General features: G+C 36.8%; 1 protein-coding gene across 2 annotated transcripts in view; it reads right to left on the bottom strand.

Annotated features, from left to right (window-relative positions):
* LOC149533136 (uncharacterized) overlaps nt 1-25,554 on the bottom strand; it is a 76,908-nt gene extending 51,354 nt beyond the window's left edge. Inside the window, exons 1-7 of one of the 2 annotated variants that reach the window (XM_089807774.1) lie at nt 25,133-25,378; nt 22,045-24,961; nt 21,562-21,801; nt 13,421-13,553; nt 3,601-3,753; nt 3,232-3,476; nt 3,079-3,148 (exon numbers count right to left, since the gene is read on the bottom strand). In XM_089807774.1, the coding sequence (XP_089663900.1) occupies nt 3,079-3,148; nt 3,232-3,476; nt 3,601-3,753; nt 13,421-13,553; nt 21,562-21,801; nt 22,045-24,961; nt 25,133-25,247 (3,873 nt within the window). In that variant the 5' untranslated portion in view covers nt 25,248-25,378. Of the gene's footprint in view, nt 1-3,078; nt 3,149-3,231; nt 3,477-3,600; nt 3,754-13,420; nt 13,554-21,561; nt 21,802-22,044 lie in introns of both variants that reach the window. The other variant, XM_089807773.1, reaches the window with a different exon arrangement.
* Between the last annotated feature and the right edge of the window lie 923 nt (nt 25,555-26,477).

Here is a 26,477-nt window from a genome sequence, read left to right as displayed (position 1 = left end):
TGTGGTATATATTTCAGTTATCTTTTCAACATGTTACGAATAATCAATCAAGAGCAGTGAAGCATTTTTATCACAATTTTGTTAGTTTCTTCTAGAACATTTTTCTAATTCTTTCGAGAACTTTCCTCTAATTGTGCTATGGAAATTATTTTCCCCATAAGATTTGGTTTTCTCCTTGTTGATATTTGCTCTCTTTTCTATCTCTATTTTATGTGCTGTTGTGTGTTTGAAAATTCTAAAAGACTAATTCATAACCATCCTCAACCCAGTATTTTTTGTGCACTCTTCAGTCTCTACCATTAAAGATGGTTAATTCAAAGTTGGGAGATGCCAAAGGCAAGCACCAATCAAACAAAAACTGTGAAACAAAAAAACCTTGATATTTGGTGGACCGTGGTGGGATAAAATCATTGTTGATTTGTTACTGTTGATTTTTAAATTACTAATTTTATTATTAGACAATTGATTTCATCCTTTGCAGATATGTTTTTCTTCATCTTGCCTATTGTGCAAGAAATAAGATGTGTTAATACAAACTCTCCTTGCCTTTGCGAGATTTATGAAGCATCTAAAAACACGCTTAGGTAGGCGGAACAAGTCATTTAAAGCAAAATCATATATTATAACATTATGTAACTAGTTGAGATCCTACATGTTAGAAAATCATTGAAACATAATCCACAAAATAAATCACTCATCAAAATCAAACTGATATAATTAAATCACTGTTCATAACACTAGTTAAAATGATCTATAATTTTAATGTCTCTAATAAGTGATATTTATTTTGTAGATTATGTTTCAATAATTTTCTAACATGTAGGATCTCAACCAGTTACATAATGTTATCTAGGACATTTACAAAAGGGGACATTACAATGAGCTTAATGTGTTCATCAAGAAATTCCAAATGCGCATTTTGCTATAAACGACTTGCTCCACCTACCTAAGCGTGTTTTTCGATGTTTCATAAATCTCACATGAGCTTTAACTGATGGCCTTTGTCATCCATATGAGATGTTGTACCTAGTGAGAAATCCAAAGTCTATTAATCCTCCACCTAGCAGATATTCATCTCTCTTGGCATCATGCGGCCGTTGCTACCCATATGAGGAGGTGCACCCAGTAAGGAATCTATAATCCATTTATTCTCTGCCCTGGGCCCAAGAGCAGATATCATCCGTCCTAGCCTCATCTGGTCCTTGACATCCATATGAGAGGGTGTACCTAGTCAGGAATCAATAGGAGAATAAATCAATGTATTAAGAATCTAGAAAGGTCGGCAAAAAGAACAATATGTTAGATATCATCTTCATTATGCATACTAAGTATACATCTCATGCATATCACCCTTAGAAGGAATGCCATAGCCTGCAATAATTAGTACTTTCTGATCTGATCCACCTATGTGCCTGATTGCTAATCTCTGATGAACTGATCTGCTCTTATGGATCAGTGCTTGTGATCCTTGGTTCAATCCTCATATTCTTCTTTCAATTCTGCTGTATTCTTGTGTCTTCCGTAAGTATTCATGAGTTTGCAGAAAGAAATAGGATGTTACTGCTTGCAACTTAATAATAAACCTTATCTGATCTGTTCACTGAAGTCAAGTCGCTGTCATTAAGGTCTGCTCAATTTGGTCCTCTCTTATCTGTCCTGATGATTGGATTGACCTGCTCTTACAAGCCATGTCAATAGGGTTGATCTGCTCTTGTATTAAAGGATAATCAAGAATTGCTTGCTTACAAAACTCTCCAAACTCACTTCTTATATCATCTAAAAGAGGGCAACTGATTGGAAGGACCTTTAATTAATATGCACCTTTTAATGCCAAAATTAAATATATTCTATAATTAAATTGATGTTCCTAACCCTAATTGAAATGATCTGTACCTTAATATCTCTGGGGAGGAAGATTATTTTGTGGATTATGTTTCAATTATTTCCTAACATGTTGCAGAATCTCAGCCAGGTACACGATGTAATTAATTCTATTTTACTTATCATTTATATGGAATTTGAAATTTAGACAAAAACTAGAATATTTACAAAAGGAAATATTACACCCATTGTGATATTTAGCAAGGTTTAGGAGAGTGCCTCCATCTCATGAAAGCTTTTCAAGAGATGTCTTGCAATGAGGAGTCTAGCTTGCTTAAAACACATGAGCTCCCCTTTACCAATATATGTGGTCTAAAATTCAGAAAGTGCAACAATTGATAAAGCTACAATAACTCACACTGACCCTTGGATGGTGAACATGGCATGGCAAGAATGCACCAATGTTGAAGGTACTTGCCACTTATCTCCTTACATAGTTGTCAGTCTCCCTACATCAGAGAGAAATTGGTCTACATATAGATCGATCTATTCAATTAAGTAGAATCAACTTCCCTCTCAACACTCAGACAAGCAAGTTGTCATGCATGGTACCTCGTGGCTTTAGGATTGACAGTCTCATACGTATCAAAAAGCTTCAACCACACTTTTGGATGCTGATCCCAAAAAATGCCACACAAGATGACAAGAAAGGATAGGAGGAATTGGTTGCATTCCATTGGATGAGGTAGCCACTCATAGTGGCAAGAATGTAGACTTGGACTCCCACATTGATGCAATGTTACCAGATATTGATTACAGAAAGCTATATAGTTTTTTTTGTCATTTTGTAGTTGAAACTTGCAGCCTTAAGGCAATTTGTTGTAATTTTGACAAAACAAGCAATTGAATTTCACTAATTTGTAAAGCAACACCCAAGTGAAATCTAAATTCAACTCTAATGTTATAAATTAAGACTCTATGATGTACATGTTGAATGCCTAATCAATGCTAACATAAGAATATTTTTAAAAATTAAAATTTTCAGATAGTTGTTCCCTAAAAGATGGCCTCCCAAACAAATTCTGTCCTGAAAACACTCCCATCATCCTCATCCTATACTTTCTGTGACTAAAAGTGCAAATCAGGAAAGAGCACATATATTGTGTAGCACAACTCCACACAAAAGAATCATCACACATTGTACAACAAAATGTCCACATTTTTTTCATTAAGACTGATTTTAAACAGCAGAAATACCTTGTGGCGTAATAGGTCACGGACTGTAGATATAAAGGATGTCAGTGGTTCCTGGCCCTGAATACCAGTCCTGCAGGCCCGTACATTTGTTCATAAGAACCTTGGGAACTCAAATAGCAACTATATCCAATAAAATAGAGTCAATGCACACACCTTTCCGCTAGAGAATTTACTTCCTCATACTTCAACAGTAAATCAAGGGACTCCTCCAATTTGCCCAAGTGGAAATATGCCTTAGAACTTATACGCCACCGCCATAGCTTAATAGGAAAAATTGCCAAGCTCCCAAGTGAATCTTCATTTCTCAGTTGAGATTCATTGTTTGTTAAAGAATAATTCCGAACCGCAGAATCCAAGCTTTGCTCACATGCCTGTATGGCCTCGTCATATTTCCGTAACTATAGAAAACAAACAAGATTTGAAGTTAAAATCATACAGCTGGGAAGTGGAGCAATTCCACTGAATTTGCAAGCTAATCCCAGCATAAATATTTTTACATTAATGAACATGCATTGCACTCACATATAAAAATCCACGAGCTTTTAATTCAAGCAAACGCTCAGAATGTGCACTGATTGATAATGCTTCATTTAGTAGATGCATTGCATTTGTTGCGTCTCCAGGATTTCTCATATCTAGAAGTTCTGCTGCGCGATCTGTATATTCCAACCCTTGCTGCCATTTAAGGAGAAACTCAGAAAACATTGAGAAATAAATGTCAAATTAGACTCTAAAGCTTCACATAAAAGCATTAATTGGCCGCGGAATGGCATCTTAAAAAACTCTACATAGAGACAGCTAGCAGAGGAATCATACATAATTTCAAAATCATTTGAGACAATCTCATATGAACAAAATATAAGCACTAATAGCAAAGAATTGACTGTTTGAAAGCAAACAAATTCAGTTATTTTTAGATGCTTCCTAAGCACAGAAAACATACTGACCATAAAGTAATTAGAGCAGCTAAATCATGGCTCCTGATCTACATTTTATCCACAAATTATACTGGGAAATTTTCTACATTTTTACATATGACACAATAAGTGATTGCTTGTATTGAACAAATATTTCTAGTCCAGGATTAAGACATTGGGAAGAGAAGAGTGGACTCATATTGTTTATTTCCTAACTTTTAAACAACATATAACCTTTGATTTGCAAGTGCAAATTAAGAGCTACAATAATGCAAACCTCAGTGGTCATTTTCCCAAGCAAGGAAATGTATGCTTGTTATTGCCACTATATTTGGGCATGTGCCTCTTCTGTACAAGGGGTTCAATTAGATACACCTCAAAAAGATTTCTATTTGACTTCTAATTAATGTGTCCATAAAAGTTTACAGCCCATAGAAATATGCTGCCTCAATCATACAAGAGTCGTGATGGCTACATCAAATAAATGACAGCTCGAAGACCAAAAGACTATAGTAAAGAATAACTGATCAACTCTCACCAAGTTAGACTTTAAATAGCGGAGGCTACAACTGATAAAAGAGGGGATTTGTGTGTGAGAGGAGACCAAAAGTCATCTTCATGAGGGCTGCTGCTTCTCCTATGCAACTTTGCTTTGCCATTGTGGTCAATGGGTTTTTGTAGCTTGTTACTGTTGCTTACTTTCAGTGTTAAGATGACTTGGGTTTACAAGCAAAATTGTGGCAAGAATTCAAAGGGTTGTCTTCCTTATTTTAGTTTATCCAAAGTTGGAGATTGAAAGATCTCGACATTTTAAGTGCTGAAATGGGTACAAATTACTAATGTGCATGCACAAATTTGGTCTTTTCTCGATACCCTCTTAGACACATTGCATTCACCCTGCAAGTTGAGAAGGCTAGAATTATGCTCCCTCATATGCATACTAGGGGTTTGATTTCTGTCAGTTCAATGTAGGTTTTTCCAAACTCCCTTGAACAATAAGAAGATGGTTTGTAAGCTTACTGGTGTGGTAGGCCTCACTGATTGTTTCCTCATAAAATAGCTAAGTTGCCGATTCCGGTTCAGGGAAGGATTCGGGTTCAGGGTTCGGGTTCGTGGGTTTGGGCAAAAAATAAAAATTTCCAATTTGGGTTCATGGGTGTGTTCGTGAGTGTGTGTGTATATATATATATATATGCATTACAGTCCAAATGAAGGACCCTGCCCGGACCCGCAGTGAACCCAGGCATGAACTCAGACCCGTGTGAACCCGGACCTGGATCCAGGCAGCAGGGTCCGAACCCGGTAACTTAGGTGTTTTGTGTTTATCTTGATTAAATAAAAAAGGGAGCATTACACCCTGAGATCAAGTTGGTATGGTGACCCCAAAACAGGCTTCTCCCTATTGCAGATACTCATGACATAGTCTAAGATCCATCTCAATATAAGTTTCGACCCAATCCAGTTTAACTCCTGTAATCAAACCTTTTGGGAAAGGGACCTGATGCGTGAAATCCTCATACCTGAAAGACATATGATGCATCCCATTTGCAATTAAATTCCACAAGTATCTAAATAATATTCTCAAATACATAAGTGGTGCCTTGGAGAATAAATTTTGCCCTGCCTCCAACATTGAGTTTTATGCAAAATTATAAATTTTGAATTTCACTGAATCATTTCAAAATAACTAGATCAATTGGGATGAGGAGCATATTACAAGGAGTGCTTAAATAAAAACCATGATACCATGACAGATTTCCCTCTTCATATAAAACTTATCCTAATTTTGCTTTCCTCCTCTGAATAAGGATTGATAACTAGAAGCAGAAACCATTCATTGTATTTACATTACATTCGATTCATAGAGGATCTTTAGTACTTTTAGGCAGTGTTACTTGGGGACACATTCCTGGTATCTTTTAAGCTGTCCTTGTCGTGGAAACATCCTCAGGATTGGGGACGTCTAGGGGACTTTGACATCTAGAGAAAATTTGACTATAACTCTCAAGGTTTTATTATGCATAAGTGCATGCTTTATTGATGTTTTCATATGGATATTTTAAAATTCTCTCCTATTTTAGTTTTCTGTATTGTTATATAGTCGCCTCCTTCACCGTTCCCTAGCCATTTCGAAAGTTGGCAAAACAAATTGTTGTCATCCTAGGGTAACACTGCTTTTTGAAGAAATGCTTCATATATATATATATATATATATATATATATATAGATTTGTGTACATAAATTGAGTGAATTCAAGGGAATCACCATCATTTTACAAGTCTACATTGTTGGACGATCTAATTCTACATAGTACCAAGATAGTATCATTGCATTAATTAATCCTTTCATTAAAAGGCATTGTCACCACACAAACTACACACATTATTAATAATTGAAGAATTAAATAAAAAGAGTCTTCTGCAATTTTATGGAAAAATAAGCATTCCTAAGAAATTGCAGAAGGGAACATCACAATGGTATCAGAGCATAGTTCTGCTATCCTATGAGGACAGTTCATGCAACCTATCACACAAGAATGGTACAACTGCCATGGCAGAGCAATTAGCAAGCAAACTGAAAACATTCATGAAACAAAGTAATAGAAAATCTGAAAGGACCAATCAATTAATTCTTCCAAGTTTAAGAAGAGATACTCTCTCAAAATCGTTTTGAGAATGAACATTCAACACAAAGTCCCATCCTTAGAAAAATCATTCCACCATTTCTACCAAGGGAAAAACCCATCACACAGGAAGAAGAGCCAGTCAGAAACAATGTAGAGGAACTTGCACAATTGTATTTAAGGTTAGACCAAACAATTCCAAGTCAAATACCCTTTAAAGAGTATTACGAAGCCAAAATCCAAGCCAATTCAATTAGAAAATTTAGCCATTCTGACAAAGACCTCAAATCAAAGATAAACAAGATAAATCTACCATGCTTTGATGGCTATTATAAAATTACCGCTCAATTGTGGGTCCAAAAACTTGACACCTGTTTATACTGAAAATGCTATGACGTTTCCCATACTCCACCTATTTGGAATAGTCCATGACTGATGGCATCATCGCATCATCACTCTAGTCCATCAAAATATAACAACCTACAGCGAGTTTACTCAAATGCTGATTAGCAGATTTGACCATAGACATCCAGATTGTACTTCAAGGAACTCACATAACTTAAACAGTATGGAACCGTGGGCGACTTTGGAAATGAATTTCAAAACTTATCGGTCATGGTTCCTGACCCCTCGCAAAGAAGAGTCATTTATTTATTGATGGCCATAAAGAATTAATAAAAACTTAAAAGTATAGTAAACCCCTTAAAACCACAACCAATGTGAGAAGCAATACTCTTCAAAGAAAAAAAACCCAAAAATTACTCAACTAGGACACAATACGAATATGAAAGGCCAAGAATTACTCATCATAGGGTATGGTATCATGTTTGTGCAAAAACAATTAAAGCTACTTCTGGCTGGTCAAGAACTGGAAGTATTAGGGTTACCTGTTCGACTGATTTCTAGAGGAAAAGGGGATCATTTTTTATCACATGACCTTTTTTACTAAGTTACCGGGTTCAGACCTTGCTGCCTGGATCCAGGTCAGGGTTCGCGTCCGGGTTCACTGCAGGTCCGGGCAGGGTCCTGCATTTGGACTGTAATGCACACACACACACACACACACACACACTCATGAACCCACCCACAAACCCAACTGGGAAAAAAATATTGGCCAAACCCACGAACCCAAACCCGTCCCCGAACTTGCATCGGCAACTTAGGAAAACACCCATGGGCAGTGATTTAAAATATATATAAGAAAGAAAGCCTCAAATAAAATTATAATATAAAATAAGAAAATTAAAATATTATAATATAGAAGATGATGTAATTATTAAACATGATGTAATTAAATTAAAAATATAATAATTTCTCTCAAAGATACTGAAATAATGTCTAGAATTATGGCCATTGAAGAAAAAGAGTATTTAAAAAGAAACCAAGCAAGGAGAAGGACATCATTGAAAAACATTTTACAATCTGGTTTCATGACTTGTGGAGCATAATTTATGGTTAAATTAAACAAACAACAAAACTCCTCATGGCAGAATTTTAAGGACAAAAGCCCCTTAATTTCCATCATGAGTTAGTGGACAGAAACCACTGATTCAGCCAGACTCCATTACATTTTAAAAACATATAAATTAGACGATCATTGGTGATTGGAGGAAAATTTACATCATAGATCAGAGAATAATTTCTATATATTTTGAGAAACATATTAAACATAAAATGTGAATTGATTAGTAACTGTTAAGCTACAATCTCTAGTCTAATTTAAAATTTGTAAATAGTTGTCCATGTTAGTGATAGGATCGATTAAATCTGATCTATAACTTGTAATAGCACTTATAGATATTTATGTGTTTTCCAAGTTATTATATGAATGAATATATATATGAAATAAAGAGACATGTCTCTTTAATATATTAACCTACATTAGTTATAGTTATAATACAAGTAATATATTCTCAATATATTATAATGGCTTTATATATATATATGACATAAGTTAATTATTCCATATATAATATCTGCCATATATTATTTATATATCTCATATATATAATATAATTTATCCGACAGAATTATAACATTAACACTCCCTCTTAATGAAGAAGGATAAAACACATAGATATTATAACATAGGTAATATTTCAAAAATAATACATATAGGAAATCTTTGATCAAAAGATTTCTACAATATGATATCATGTAAGTATTGGCCTATCAAAATATCAACATATGATATTCACCAATTACTATTTGATATCATATTTGGTAACATGAGCATTGGCCTATCAGAATATCAATCAAATGATATTCACCAAATACTCTGAGTGATGGCCTATCAGAACATCAACTAAATGATATCCACCAAGTACTCAGTGTGGTACTGGCCTATCAGAATATCAAGGCAAGATATACACCAAGTACCGAAAATATATCTATACAAGCAACTTGTAGATAATCAAAATCAATGATATCAACCGCCTAGTTGTTGATTTATAATATAAAGCCTCTACATGAAACAATTTCGTAAAAATGAATCATGCTAGAAGTTATTGTAAGGACGTCACTTTACAAAAACTTCTCCTAATACAAGTGATAATCATTTAGAATTCGTCACTTCTTCATGATGTACACAGGGGATAGACTCATACATGTATGACATCAAAAGTTCGCATGAAGTCTCCACGAATATTGTCATGTGGTGTTGTCACAACATTCACCATAAAAACGTATCAGAGAATAAGGTTTCTCCCTCTTAGTTTGTTATCAACTTTTATGACCTCTTAGCACAAGGTTCTCTCCGATGAAGTATCAAACTTCCTCTGAATCTGTTATCATCCTTCTAACCTCTTGCTAGCAAGTCATGTCATGCTTCCTTAGTTCAATGGTTATCCTGATAGCATAAGGCCTTCCAACCTACATACATGAGACTTTATCCCATGAATCATAGTCCTTTAGTTGTTATAGTTTCTGACTAGTGGAGAATCCATCAATCAAGGTCTACTCCTTCTAAACCAAGATCATCAAAAGTTTGATTTAAACATTTATTATTTTCTGCTCCCTCTCTTTCTCCAAGGTTGCCTCTAATGAATTGTTAGACTCCCTCTCATAATTTTAATCAAGGATATTTGCTTCAAGAAACTCACATTATCCAACCTAATCATTGGATGATTCGTGAATCTTAAATCACAGCTTCTTTGAAGCTACTATCATAAGATTGAGTCTGCACAATATTTGGTAGCATGCCTAATGTACCAATCTTCTTTTCTTGCAAGAACATCCTCAGAGACAAAGGAAAAGATCAAGGCAAATAGCTCTTTATAGTAATTATAAAAATACAAAATAAGAGAGAGACTACAATGAGTAGATACATGCAATACCCGAGGATAATAAATACTTATCTACAATAATAATATAAGTTGCTCCAATGAAGGTCCATATGCATCAAATCAAGAAATGCCTCCATGTAAGAATTTTTCAAACAATTTGAGTACGTCTTTTCTACTCCCATATAAGGACGGTTCAAATGGGAATAGAACATTGGTTATCATTCCCCCTTACAATGTTAGATTCCCACTCTTATATTGTCGAGTAATTTTGCATCACATCACATATGGAAAACTTATTTTTCTTCTTTTTTTTACTTCATTTCAAAGAATCATCCATCAAGAGCATAATAAAGAAAATAACTCTTATATTATATACGTGGATTAGTTAAAAGATTGCCTACAATATGCAAATAAATGTAATAATCAAGAGATGGAGAACTTATCTCATTATATAGGAGCAACTAGAACAAGCTTTCAACCCTTGTAGAGAATCACATCATAATTGAAATCAGAGTCCCTAAGGCCTCCCATAGAACTCAATAGCTCATGTACTACAAAGTCAGTTTCTATAGTATTCATCTTCCTTTAGTAATTTATCTAAGACTTGGTTATTCGCCTCAGACATGTTTTCACTCTCTATTAATCAATACTTGCAATGCCTGCACTTCCTTCTCTCATCACTTTTAGCTACTTCACTATCAGATACTTTGCTTGTCACTTCAAAATCCAATTTTGTTATTCCAAGCAATTTATAGAAGACTTGAATGAGTGCAAACAGATAAGATGACACGCCTTTTATCATCCACATTCTCTGCCCGTTCCACCAATCTTTAAAAGTGCCTCCTGCCACACATATATATTCTAAAGCACCGCATGCATATGCAGAGACTGCTAGAAATGCAAAGAGGAGAATCCATGGATCTGAAATCTGCAGAAAGTTATAAGACTGGGATGAAGATCTAATTGTGAAGTTTTTTGTCAAATTTGCTCTGACTAATGGGTGTTTAATGATGAGATTGTTTCAAGGATAAGTTTTCTTCAATTGTTATTCTATTCACAAATTGTTCTTCCTTCCTAACTACGGTCAATATTCTCTAGCCAACGTGTTCCATCGTGATCCATGAACCACAATAGTTGATATCGAGTAGTGAGTTAACAAAGGTGACAAGAGCATGAATGCGAGAGTCGTAACAGTTTAGTGACCCAAAGCCAACGCTCACTCGCCCAATCACTAGTGGCATTTGACGAAGATGTTGGACAAGCGTCCTGCGCCCGATCACACATCACCGGATCAAGACACGCCAGTCAGGTTGACATTATTTTTCCAAATAGCTCCAACAACATTGATGCATGAGCTGAGCACACACAAACCCAGTCCATGACCAAACATTGCCCCGCCAACCTCCGACCTATCTTAGTGACTATGTTTCCCGCCACAATGATAAAAAAAAAAACACTCAATCCAGCTTCAATGCGGACATATTTCTCAATCCGTGAGTCCCCACTTGGCTGTGAGCAATGAAGACAAAGGGAACACCCCAACACTCTACTGTGAATATCGTCAGATCTTCATACGAGTTAAGCAACATTGACACAATCTTTCCTTGTACATCTGACTTGGCAGGGTTAACATGTCTTCAGTTTACAACACCCATTGATCTTGCTAGCATCTTTTGTATGCAGATCAAACATATGATCTTTATCAGATTCCTAGTAGATTGTTTCCTCCCAATCCATCTTTGAGCAGCATTCCACGCCAAATCAACATCCAAATCACTATTTCCATTTCCATCTCCCAATCTATCACTATGATCCATCTTCGAGCAGCATTCCCCTGAGGCAAAGCTTGCCCCGATAAACAGAGATATGACTGACTCAATTTGATTCCACATGTGTCACAAGAGTTTCCTTAACTTAATTACCCATGTGAGTGTTGATAACCTTATCAATGTTGACCGGCTTGTGAGAATAACTCTTCCAAGATTGTAACTCTGCTCTGATACCATGTTAGTGATAGGATCCATTAAATCTGATCTATAACTTGTAATAGCACTTATAGATATTTATGTGTATTCCAAGTTATTATATGAATGAATATATATATGAAATAAAGAAGCATGTCTCTTTAATATATTAACCTACATTAGTTATATTTATAATACAAGTAATATATTCTTAATATATTATAATGGTTATATATATATAACATAAGTTAATTATTCCAAATATAATATCTGCCATATATTATTTATATATCTCATATATATAATATAATTTATCCGACAGAATTATAACATTAACAGTCCAACTATTATTATAAGTGAGGATTTACTGTATTTAAAGAAAACAAGGGAAGTTTAAAAGGCGTGATGTCCCAGCCCAAATGCCATCGTAATCCAAACTCCCATTACGCGTATACCCAAAGGACCACCCACAATCGCTCAGCCAAGTGTCCATAAGGGGGCTGTGCTTTGCTAGCACTCTAATAGGACAGAAACCCCACTCTTAATGTCAGTGGGTGCCATTCACCATCAATAAGGGCTTTTGCCATTGTCATTGCTTTGCTTGGTATCAAAGCCGAGATCTTGAGATCAAGCCTTGCGGAGCATGGTGAGTTGTGATGTCCTAGCCTAAATATTATGTTGGTTCGTGTTCCTGCTGGGCGTGTATCAAGGGTTGGGACCCACCCACAATCGAGCAACCACATGTCCATGTACAAAAGCCTGGACTTATGGTTAATGGAAGCCATTAGCATTAAGAGTGGGACTTTCATCCCACCACAGTGTCAGCAAAGGCGAACCCCTCATGGACATGTGGCTACCTAAGCATGGGTCGGTCCCAACCAAGTTACACATGCAGCAAGATTCTGCACTGCCGCATCATTTAGGTTGAGACATCACAGCCCACCACACTCCACAAGGGTTGACCTCAATACCTCGGCTCTGATATCAAGCAAGGCAACCACTATGCCAAAGGCCCGGATTGACGGTATATGGCACCCAGTAGCATTAAGAGTGGGGTTTCTGTCCCACCAGAGTGTCAGCACAGGCCAGACCCCTTGTAGACATGTGGCTGCCCAATCATGGGTGGGTCCCAACACTAGGTACATGTCTGGGACAACACAAAAGGGCGCATTACACAAGGAGCTTAAATATTTACCTAAAATTTCATTATGGAAGGCAAGAGCTCAACTACATCAAGAAATATGAATTGTTAAATACGTATTTATGAATATCAAATATCCCTTTTACTTGCAATATGATTCTAAATATCAACCAAGACATCAATGAACTAAAGCCTACATTCTATCTATTACTTAGCAACCATCAGCCTCTCAGCATAGAACAGAGAAATCACAAACAACACAGCAAGGTTCTCATCAACCACATGGTTGATGTTCACAATAAAACATTATCTCAGCTAATTATTCTGCTTATAATATGACAGTGCTCACGTTTACACTACAACAATAAAAGTAGCAGAATATTCCTCGATAAAAAATACATTGTACAACAAACCTGTGCCCTTCTCAATCCTTCAGAAGCTTCTGATGCTATCTTTAGGTCTAGGTTATCAACCTCTTGTGCCAAGCATAAGCATCTTTTGAATAATGAAACTGCAGCCTCACTCTCTCCAAGGGAAAGGTGGCAACTACAAACACACATACAAAAGAATCATAAGAGTAACCCCAAAAAACTAAATAAATTCTGTTTGAAATTATACTGCTATAATTTAAAGCCTGTCAAATATGCATTAATCAAAGGAATGTGAATAGGAATATCTGAACCCTGGCTGAGATTATGCTATTATGGGGTCCCCATCGAAGCATCTCGCTTCTTTGAGTTGACATTAGCTTAATGGCATTTCACTAAAAGAAGAGCTAACTGTGCAACACTATTTACAAAAATATTATGCTAGATTTTTACCATGATAATCTAGGAAACTGAAACTCTGATCTTAAATTATTAAAATTTCATTGATTGCATAAAAACTATATATATAAGACATGCTTCAAGCAGAAAGCATCAATCAACACTAAAATTGTGTTCATGAAATATAATGCAGCTGGAAATGATTCTCTCAAATACAAGAGAAGAATAGTTTACATACAATAGGAATGTTCACAAGTAATTTTAGGAAGTAGCATAATGCTCCTTAAAAAACAAAAAACTCAGGTCGTTTAAAATCTACGTACTGGAGAAGAATTCTCATTTTTACCATCTACATACTCACAAAAATATTATGCTAGATTTTTACCATGATAATCTAGGAAACTGAAACTCTGATCTTAAATTATGAAAATTTCATTGATTGCATAAAAACTATATATATATAAGCACGCTTCAAGCAGAAAGTATCAATCAACACTAAAATTGTGATCATGAAATATAACATAGCTGGAAATGATTCTCTCAAATACAAGAGAAAAATCATTTACATACAATAGGAATAAACTCAGGTTGTTTAATATCTACGTACTAAAGAAGAATTCACTCACAAAATTAAAATTAACATCTGTTTATATACATCGAAAAAGGATGAGCATTTAACGTTTAACAAAATTGATATGAGTGTCAATACATGGCATATTGTTAATGAATACCAATAATTCACTTCTAACAACGATCCTAGTGCTAAAATGTTCTCCAGCACTGGCCAGTTATTGTACGAAGCAATAATGGAATTTTTCAACAGGCCACACCTACACGAACTAGCACACACAGCCCCAACCCCCAATACAATAGGTCATATGTGGGCATCATAGCCTCCCTCCGCTTGGTCCACCTCAATAAATGCTCCACCCCTCTATAGAATGGTAGGGCACTGCTCTTCCCCCATTATATCCCAAACGGCATTAAGTTGGGAGAAGGAAAAGCAAAAATGCAATACAAGGCCCCCAACTATAGAAAGGAAGGGCTATAGTTGAGAGATATTTGGGACAGTAAAACCTGATTTTGGGGCTAGGTCAGCAACATCAGACACGAGCAGACTGCAGGAACCATTGCTGGATTGTTCAAGAAGTAACTACTAAAGGGATGTATTCTTATTGAACTGAGAGAAGTAAATAGAGTCAGCCCCACCCAAACTCTCACAAACAAGCCATTTTCTGGATCACCTGTGCCTGTGATAAAGAGGATGACGGGCATCCATTATGTTGGTGGGCGAAGCCTCCCTTTCCCCAGGAGTGATGGGTGTCCTTACTATCCCCTCCCTTTCCATGAAGCCAAATACCTATTTTTTTATAGCAGAACTGCTTAATTATTTTAGGAAAATCTTTTAGGTCCACTAGCACAATTAGTTTCTGTGCTGATTATTTTAAATAATTGACAAATAATGAAATGTAATAACTAAAACCGATCAAAGAAATGTAATAACTTAATTTTAGAAGTAAAGGATAAAAAAATGTTAAAAAAGAAGAGAAGACAAAATGCATAGCCACATGAGAAATTTGTGGTTTCCCAGTAGCTGCATAATTCAGCCTGCACTCTTCATCTGTAGTCAAACATGCAAATCCTGAAGAATAGCTGCTCCACTCATTGAATAATAAACTATTTTATTGATCAATAAAAGGATCATTTTTGTGTCATATTTAATGGAAGGTACAATAGAGCTTCGGTAAACATATGGAACAAAGAATATAAAAAATTCAAAAGGGAAAAAGTGAAGGCTTCATGTGCAACCTGTTTCCCACAGGTGCAAGCAGTAGTTTCAGGTGCAACAAGTGGCACTCTCAGTCAGCAGTAATCTCATCGTGCCTCAGCAAGCCAACCCCATACACGTCCAAATAATATTTCAACTCATATCTCATCCACTTTCTTTGCCCTCTGGCAGTTTTAGTGGATCTGTACTTCCATTGGAAACAGTGGAAATATTAAAATGGCAGTGCAACTAGTTAGGACCATGGAAGGCATTCTAAAAATCTGCGTTTGCACAATGTGTAATATAAGGGGATGGATTTGTATAGGTACCTGTAGAAGAGAAATTAGAGACTTAAATCCTATTTGATTCAGTTTGTTTAATGCAAGGGATCCTAATACTGTAATTACTGTCAGAATTGAACAATCAAGTAGTAACTCATTATTAATTATTTGCTGGGTTTCTTTTCCTATACATGACTTCTCCAGCCTAAATACTCTTATTTCATATTTGTGTATGGTGTTTTGTTCTTTTTGATTTCCAAGTTTCAGCTCTTGAAAAACTAGTAGGCATTTCGTTTATTTCCCAGACCCACTATTGACAAACTCGTAGATATATCAAAATGGCGTTGCAACTAGTTAGGAGTCAGGACCATGGAAGGTGTTCTAAAATTCTGTGTGTGCACGATGGGTAATATAAGGGGATGGACTTGTATAGCTAGCTGTAGCAGAGATATTAGAGACTTAAATCCTATTTGATTCAGTTTGTTCAAGGCCAGGGATTCTAATACTGTAATTACTGTCAGAATTGAACAATCAAGTAGTAACACATTATTAATTATTTGCTGGGTTTCTTTTCCTATACATGACTTCTCCAGCATAAATACTCTTATTTCATATTTGTGTATGTTGTTTTGTTCTTTATGATTTCCAAGTTTCAGCTCTTGAAAAACTAGTTCGCATTTCTTTTATTTCTCAAACCCACAATTGACAAACTAATGAAGACACTACAATCTGCAATCAACAAACTAATGACTAGACTCCCAAATCCATTGCAAAAAAAACTAATGAATAAACTATCAACTGCAGTTATGGATCTAGCGGTACTGGAGTACTTTATTTCCTTTCCTTTATGGAAGTGAACATTTTGCAGGCTCATGCCTACAATGAGACCAAGTGGAATGATGTCGAGAAAGAAACTAAGTAGGTGAAGAGTTCTTAGATAGGAAAGCAACGTTCTCCAAGATGGAAGTCAACATAAATGAACCTAATGGAGATGCTAGGAGAGACGATTTGATCTATGGAAAACACCAAAGGCAACCCTACTTCAAGGAGGATGACAAATTCAAAAGGTGAAACAGTGTACCAAACAAATCCCTATTCAAAGCAGAAGCTAAAATTGAGATTATATCACTCAAAGGAGATATGGATGGGAAAAAGCTTAGTTTTTCATTGGCACAATTGAGCATTCTTTTACTTTGGAGACAGAATTCATTTGTTAGATTTAAGATTAGCAAAGCATATTTTGACTTGGTTTGAGAGTCTCTTGTATTTTATAACTTTAACAAAGAGAAGAATGGATATTTCATGCAAAATCACATGTTTCCCACAGGTGGTAATTATTATGTAAAGGACAAGTAACAGTCTCCATTCGCAGCAGTTTTGCAGACAACAGCAGTCTTCTCACCCGAAAAATGGAGGTTTCATCATCCACTGATGACAACCAGCAGTTTCATCATGTGTCAAGGAAATGGCCCACAAATGTCCAAGAGACACTTCAGTTCCCAATTCTTCCACGTCCTCTGCTCTTTGGCATTTCTTGAGGGTCTGTTCCAACTGTACCTTTATTAATGGCTGAATGAACATCCTGAATGAAATTAAGCGAGAAGATTGCAAGTTGAAAGAATTCATTGGGGCACAATGGGTGGTACAAACCACTGCACCAAAACCCCAAGGTGCTAGTGAAGGCCACCCACTAGGATCATAACATCCCACCACACTCCACAGTCCAAACTCTAGGCTGGATGTGCGCCCATATAGTGGGCCCTCCCTTGGCCATATGAACCCCGCACGAACACTGCAATGCCAGCGTTGCCACCCACTCTGAGACTCAAACCTAGGTGGAGGCTCTGATACCACTTGCAATGAAATAACTTGCACAATAAAAGAAATAATATGAAATATTATATAAATACTTGTTAATAACTGAGAGTAATAGGCCACTTCGAGGGGGCAACCTCCAAATATCTCCATTGAGAAAACACTTCACAATCTTACGATGAAATAAGACTCACAACCTCCTATATATACCTAATTATGCTTAGGTTGAATAGACACAACCCTACATAACACCTAGGCCGACCTACCTGCCTAAATAATAATATAATAATGATAACATGACTTAATGAAGGATTAAGATAGCAACAAGTTGGCTATTCATAACCCTATATACACCAATATTAAGGTCGTAGCATGCCCCCTCTCTTGAAGGAAGCATTGTCCTCAATGCTAACCAACTGTGGATTCTTTTGAATGAACTCCTCATCCTCCCATCTGGCCTCTTCAACTAGTAAATTCTTCCATTGGATGAGATACTAAGTCATGGTTTTGTTCCTCAGCTTCTTTGTGCGTGTTTGAAGAATGCACTCTGGTTCCACCATTATTCTTCCTTCTTCATCAAGTTTTGGTAGTATTGTTTGAGTAGGAATATTTTGCCCAATTACCTTCTTCAAACAAGAAACATGAAAAACTGGATGTATCTTTGTTGTTGGTGGCAACTCAAGCTTGTAGGCAACACTACCAATCTTCTGCATGATTTGGTATGATCCATAATATCTTGGAGACAACTTGCTATTCTTTTTTTGTTGCTTCATTGAGATTTGCTTATAAGGCTGTAATCTCAAGAAGACCCGGTCCCCAACTTCAAAATTTCTTTCACTACGATGTTGGTCTACTTCTTGTTTCATTCGATTTTGTGCCATAGCTAAATTCTCCTCGAGTCCTGAAAGTACCTGTTGTTGATGAAGCACGTGGTCCTCAAATGTCTAAACTCTTTGTGAAACCTTTAATGATGATGTGATGGAAGAAGGATGATATCCATAAAGTGCCAAAAATGGAGACATTTTTAATGAGCTATGAAAAGAAGTATTGTACCACCATTCTACAAGAGGTAGCCAATCTACCCATTGAGATTGTTTTTCTGAAGTGAAACAACGTAGATATCCTTCCAAACATTTACTAACCACCTCAGTTTGCCCATCTAATTGAGGATGGTATGAAGAACTATGAGCCAATTGATTACTCAAACATGAGAATAAATCTTTCCAAAAGTGACTAGTAAAGATAGGATCACGATCACTGACAATAACCTTAGGTGTACCATGTAGCTGTTGGATATTCTCCAAGAAAACTTTGGCCACTATACTTGCTGTAAAAGGATGTGATAATGCAATGAAATGTGCATATTTAGTGAGGCGATCAACTACTACCATGATGACATTATGACCTTTAGATTCGGGAAGCCCTGTGATGAAATCCATGGATACCTCTTCCCAACGTTGGCTAGGAATAGATAAAGGCTGCAAGAGACCTAGTGTCTTAATTGTTTCCCCCTTATTTCTTTGACAAACCAAACATTCAGCCAGAAAAAATTGAACATCACCCTTTAGCCCTTCCCAAAAAAAATCTTACTTGAGATATGTCTTCAAAAATCCTGAATGACCCTCATTAGTTCGAAATGCTATCTTAAAAATATCTTCCTCCTTAATCTGAATTTGGTGATAACCCAATCTAAGATCTAACTTGGTAAAATACATAGCTCCATTCAATTCATCTAGAAGATCATCGATGATTGAAATAGGAAACTTATCTTTAATGGTGTACTTGTTGAGCACTCTATACTTTGGACACATGCGCCAAGTTTCGTCCTTCTTACGCACCAACACAACAGGTAAGGAGTAAGCACTTTGGCTATGACCGATAATTCCTGCCTCTACCATTTCCTCAACAATTTTTTCTATCTCACTTTTTTGTAGGTGTGGGTACCTTTAAGGCCTAATGTTTGGTGGCTGGCTCCCTAAAACTAGTTGTACGGCATGGTCATGATCCCTCTTAGGAGGAAGTCCTTTAGGCATATCTCCAAGAATCACTGAGTGATGATCAACTATTGCTTGTAAATATGGATGAGTAAGAGCATTAGATTGAGAGACTTCTAATGAACATTGTTGGGCAACAAATCCATCAGCACCTTTCTTAAGAAGCTTTTGCATTTGATGAGAGCTTACCATCTATGAGGATTTTGCCCTCAATCCTCTTAGCTCCACTACCTTTCCTTTTGATTGAAATCGCATCAATAGTTCTTGGAAGTTCATCTCAATTGTTCCCAATATAGTAAGCCATTGTGCTCCCACAATATCCGCTGCACCCATGGATATCGCATACATTGGGGTACAAGTTGATAATCTCCCATGGATAATTTGATGCTATGACACTTCCCTGAGCAACTAATTGTGCCCCCATCTGCAATCAAAACCTAAAACTCTGGGGCTGGATATATAAAACAATTTAGAAGAGTTGTCAACTTTTTGTTGATGAAATTATGAGTACTACCTGAGTCAATCAATACTGTTACTTTCTGCTTCTTTAAGAAACCCACTACCTTGAGACTTTGTGGTGCACTAAAACCTGAAAGTGCATGACAAGAAATGATTGTTTGAGAATCATGTGATTCCTCACTTGACTCCCTATCCTCCTCTGATATGGGCTCATCCTCTTCTTCCTCACTTGGACCTTCAATATAGAAGGATTTCTTTTCACTATATTTATGTGTTCGACTATATTTACTATCACAATTGAAACACAACCCTTTTGCTCTTTTCTCCTCAATTTTTTATGGAGTCAACCTAGTAGGTTGAGGAAGAGAAGATGTTGAATATCCTTTTTCTCTTGTCAATATCCTTTTTCTCTTGTCACATTAGCCCTTTGCTTTCTAGGAATCAAGAACTTCTCCTCTACCTTGCATGCCAATATAAAAGACTCATTTACTGAGCTGGGACAAAACATGCGTACCTCATGCTGAATGTGATCCTTGAGACCACCCAAGAATAAATTATTCAAGTTCTCCTCTATAATTGTATCCACTCTTAAGGATAGATTTTGAAATTTTTGAATATAATCCTTAACTGATCCTGTTTGTTGAAGCTTAGCAAGTTGGCTAAAGAAGTTTTCTATCACACTATTGCTATATTGTGCTTGGAGTTCTTTTGTAAAAATTGACCATGATAGAGTGAGACCCGTTTCCCTCCTATGAGTACAAAGCCAACAATACCAAATGAATTGATTGGGTTCTAGATATAAGGAAGCCATCGTAACCTTTTGTCCATATGGGATTTGATGTACTTCAAAAAAAATCTCCATTTGATTTATCCATGTTAGAGGATCCTTGCACATATCCACCTTTGGAAAAAAATTCCAACTGTACCTTTATTAATGACTAAATGAACATCCTGACTGAAATGAAGCGAGAAGACTGCAAGTCGACAGAATTCATTGGGGCACAATGGGTCATTGTAGGGGAATGAGGCTGTATGAAGAACTGTATTAGAGGCTAACAGTCTGGAATTTTTGTGATTCAGTATGGTCAAGTGCCAAAAGTCCTAAAACTCTAATTGCCATTGATATTGAAAGCTTATGTGACTGATAGCTCACAATTTCCTAGAGTTCTTTCCCATGTATAGATTTTGCCAGGTTATATACTTTTTTTTCCTTTCTGTATGGGATGCTTTACTTTCATTTACATTTTCCTGGTTTCATATCACACAACTGACTATTTGTTGCTTATTTCATTTCCTAAATCCAACATTGGTGAACACTTGAATGTACCATTCATCATAATTACAGGTCAGGTATCACCAAACATGAGACCATTTCTATAAAAAAATAAAAATAGCAGAAGAAAGTCTATCTAAAATAACACTCAAAAGCATGCATAACAATTCAATACTGAGAGTGCATAGAAAACCAACCTAGCAGCTCTTAGTTGAACTCTCAAAAATTTTGGATCAATGGCCATAGCTCGCATGCAATCCGAAAGTGCCTCCCTCATTCTTCCAACAGCCATCCGTGTGGCTGCACGATTGCTATAGCACAGCATCGATGCTCTGATACAGCTTTCAGATGTCTCATTAGGAGATATACTACTTGCCCCTCGTGAATAAAAATCCTCCGCTTTGGGAAAGTCGCCATTTGCATATGCCTGATTTCCACTGATACAACAAACATGCATATATATACAATATAGCACATTAGAATGGGTCTAAGGCATACATAAAATAGCCTACAACTTTGTTAAACCATCAAATACATAATGTAATGCGGCAATAGTTTATGCTAGATTAATTCACATGCCCTTCTGTAGCAATAGAACCACATAAAAAAGGAAGCACATAATATCAGGTAACTTTATGTTTCAAAAAAAATTAAACAGTATCAGTCGATGAAATCCTCACCGGAGCCGCCACTTTTCACAAGCCTGCTCTGCCGCTGCACTCTTCACAGATCTTGGACTGAAATCCATTGTGCTGTTCTCTTTTTGGTTGCACTGAAATGGAAAAGAAGGCTCTGAAATGGTAGATCCATTAAACAGTCTACCAAGAACACCAGAAGCTTTGGTCTCTCCTTCACCTTTCTGTACTGTATCTTTAGATTTACCTCCTCTAGGTATTGAATTATGCCCTTGCATTCCATCTCTTTCATCAAAACTTAGTGTAGTGACCTGAGGCATACCAAATTTTAATTCACTATTTGATGTACACATGTTTTCTCCAACTTTTGGTCGAAATTTTCTTCTGCCAAATTGTCTTGGTCTTGATGATTGTGTAGAACTTGTTGGGGAAGATGCCCCAAAGGTAAATTTCTTATCATCTTCTGGAGCATCGTTAATACTTTTGCAGTCATCAATTTTCACTTGCTCCATTCTAGAACTGAAATGATCAGTTTCAGAACTGGGAATAGATGTCTGCTCTTCAATTTTCACTTTTTCTAATCTAGCACTTAACAACTCACTTTCAGAACTAGGAATAGATGTCTTCCCCTTGATTCTCACGTTCTCCATTCTAGCTCTCACTTGTTCTAATCTGACACTTAACAACTCACTTTCAGAACTAGGCATAGAGGCCTTTTCTTCAATTCTCACTTTCTCCAATCTAGCTTTTAACTGCTCAACTTCATAACTGGAGATAGATGTAGGACATTCAAAAGACGACACATTACCTTTACCGCCTATATTACTAGCATTCCATTCTGATTCATCGATTCCACCATTCATCTGCCTTGAGTGTTGCTTTTCCCCCATAGATGACTCCTCTTGTTGGAAAATTCTGTGACTTCTGTCATCATCATCACTAATATGCAAATTTGCAGCTGCAGCTCTTAGCTCGTCAATTTTACCTTCTGTATCCAGGGATTCATGCAATTTGTTTTCTGACTGAACATTGGAATGAACAGGAGTTGCCCACGCAGCAGAAGATGATGTCAAACCTGGCATGTTATCATAGCCAGCAGGAACTTCCTCTTTAGCAACAGTTTCACTATAAGGAGAAAAATCCATTGGTGATCCTCCATCAGCATTATTGGTATTCAAGGAATTTGGCATATGCATTCTTGCATTTGAAACAGATCGTTTTCCAAACTTACGATGCACAGAAGCAGATGAATTAATTTTCTCTCTCTTTTTCCGTGCACTGTAATTCTTGCTTGGTCCTTTATTGGAGTTGATCTCAGATAACTCATTTAAACTTGATGATAATTTTTCCATGAATGGCCAAGCGCTCTCCTTTTTAGGTGATGAAACCCCCCGTCGTGGTGTTTCCAAAACTGAAGGAACGGATCCCATTTCCCCACTACTGCTTAGAGCAATAGATGGATCTTTGTTGGTTGTCTCTTTTGCATACCCACAAGGAGCCTGCGGAGCACTGAAAGCAGAAGCTGATCCTGAAGACGAGTTAAAAGGCTCAGCCATTGGAGTTGGTTTTGAAACTTTCTTGTTCATACTCTCTGGCTTACCTGCTGCTTTAAAGGTGAAGATGGAAGGGACTGACTTACTTGATGCAAGTCCAAACAAACTGTCAGATGCAGAACTTGCAATATTCTGACTAGAGAGTGGTTTCTGAGCATCAAATGGATTATTTGAAATACAAACATCACTGCTTTTCACTCCAAAAAATGGTGCTGAGCTAGCAAATGAGGTACCAAATTTGCTTCGCCCACCACTCTTCAGACCCTGGAATGTACTACCACTACTGCTACCAGTGGCAACTCCTTCCACATTGCTGCGCAAATTATGCCTACGCCTAGTTGCAGTTCTACGCTGTTCCTTCTGCCCCGCATTAAACACAAATGAACTTGGCAGATTAGTGTCTGTGGAACCAAAATTTATCTCATTTACCTTAAATGATGGCTGTCCAGCATCAACCTCTGAGATGCTCTCACGGTTGGCCTCCTTGGCTGTACTTCCACATCCAACATTAACATTCCCAATCACCTCTGGAAACCAAGAAACTGAGCGTACACCTGCCTCATTTTCATTTTTCTCCTCCGACGGTACCTTGTTATCATATGCCCCTGCCTCGTTTTGTCTGTTGTCCTTGAATGGTTCCTTATTATCATATGCCCCTGTCTCATTCACCTTTTTCTCATTCACTGATACCTTATTTTTGACTACCCCCGCACCGAAGGTAAAACCCCCAGCTACAGACTTTTTAAGATAAGGATTACCAGAAGAAACCCCCGCATTGCTATTAACCTCAGAGCTTCCCGTGAAGAGTTTACAACTGCTTAACCCATCAACAAATAAGTCACGTTCCTTAGCTGCATTGTTCCTCACGTAATCTTGCGGTTTGTCGCTATCCTGTCCCAGCTTAAAACCCTCGGTACCAACATTCTCCGCGGAAAAACTAGAAAAGGAATTTGGATTGTTTTGATTTGCGCTTACATTGAAGGTTGACTGATTAGAATTCCCCCATCTAAAAGGATTGTACCCAGAATTTTCATTATCGACGTTATTTTTACAATTTCTACCCGAAAACAAACTATTACTGGCCGCTGATTTTCCCTTCGTCGAAGCAGAAGACACACCCCGTCTGACCTTCCCCATCCTTGGTCTTGGAGCTGAAGTCGAATGGGGCGGTACTTGTTTCCGAAAATTTGGCCCCATTTCACAAAGCGGCGTGGATTTCCTGGGCGAAAAAATAAATGAAGAATTCGTACAAGAATTGGCAAAGGGATTAAAGTTTCCAGTGGCATTCATCTCATCGTTATTTAAACCACGCGGCAGCGATGAAGAAGATTCAAAAGTAAAGCCCGTGTCTTTGATCTGGTTTGTTTTATTCAACCCTATAGATGTGGAATTACTGAATGCAGCATTTTCTGCGGATGAAAAAGAAGAGGAAGAACTATAAAACGGGAAAAACGATCCCCCTCCAAAGCTACTCCCAGACGAAGATGCAGAAGAAAATGACTGAGGAGCCGGAGAATCCTCTTTGAAGACAAAATTTGAACATGAATTAGGGTTAGGGTTTGAGTTAGGATTCGAATTACCCGCAACGAAGGAAGAAGAACTGAATAAAACGGGCTGATCGCGGTTTCGAATCCCTTGGCCTCCGTTTTCCCTGCTACTGCGATTTGCATTGCGAGCATTCACTGTTGTGGACATCGTAATAGTTATTTATTCTCTTTTGAAAGAATTCGTTGGTTGTTTTTGGCGATTTTTTTCCCTCTCTCCTCACAGCTCTACATTTGGTATTGAAATTCTACGTCTGTAAGGAGAGGATCGCTGGCTGATCCTCCCAAACCGAGTTACAGAGAGATTTCCTGGAACTCTCTCTAAACAGCTTTCCTAGGCCGCGGAAAAGTAGTTTTGGAATGTTCAGAGAGATGTCGATTCCTTTTGATTGCCAAGAATTGTACTGCAGGCAAGATCCAAATATAGAGATTCTATTACAGCAGCCTCTTTGTGTACGCTCCTCACCTTGCTTTAGTGTCTTTTTCAATGATTTTTAATTTTGAATTTTCCTTTAAAACGATGACTTCTTCTTAAAAGCAGGAAGTGAGGTAGGGCAAGTAAATTGGGAATCATAATAATAATTGTAACGGTAATGCCATGCTTGTGCTTGTTTGTCTTTATTATTATTAGATTATTTAGAAAAGTTATTTCATAGAGTATTGTAGTGTATGATTTTTATTTTTAGACTTGATTTTTAAACAAGGCTGCTTCAAGGTGAAGGTCGTAATCAAAGTGCTAAGTATTGTTATTGCATTAGTTTACTTATTGCGTTAGTCTTATGTTACATATTTCATTTGTGAAAATTTGAAGTTTGTACATGCAAACAAGGACACAAAGCGTCAAAGTTCCTGCCTTAGTATAGTTTTTGCATATGACATGTAGCAGTTTAGATAGTGTTTTATACATTGGATATGCAATAGGATAAAGCAAACTATGCAATTTTTATTGTATTTCAATAATAATTTACATTAGCAAAGCATGTACTCAATTATGCTATGCAACTTGATAGAGAAAAACTATGTCTTATAGCATATCAATGCATACACATTATTTCATTATACATATATGACACAGAGAGTGTACTTGGGTATGAGACTCATGCGTATACATTGTTTGATTGCACACCTTTCTTTGTATTGACTAGTGTCTTTTGTAACTACCATTAATTATAGCTTGATATGTCATTATAGCTATCCATGATACCTGCAAATTCCATTTTGTGCATGTTAGTATATTGTGATTATGTCTCATAATAAGTTGCTTTTAATATTTTAAATAAATGCTAATTTGCGACTAGTCATGTTTACCTTTTGTTCTAAGAAATTGTTCAATCTCCATTTGTCACAACATGATTGATGGCATTGTTCTAGTTTAATGTGA

Source organism: Cupressus sempervirens, chromosome 10, assembly GCF_028749045.1.
Source record: "Cupressus sempervirens isolate cs-2001-9-10 chromosome 10, ASM2874904v1, whole genome shotgun sequence".
Taxonomy (NCBI): Eukaryota; Viridiplantae; Streptophyta; class Pinopsida; order Cupressales; family Cupressaceae; genus Cupressus; species Cupressus sempervirens.
The sequence above is the reverse complement of the archived record's forward strand: the minus strand, read 5'-3'. Positions and strand labels throughout refer to the sequence as shown.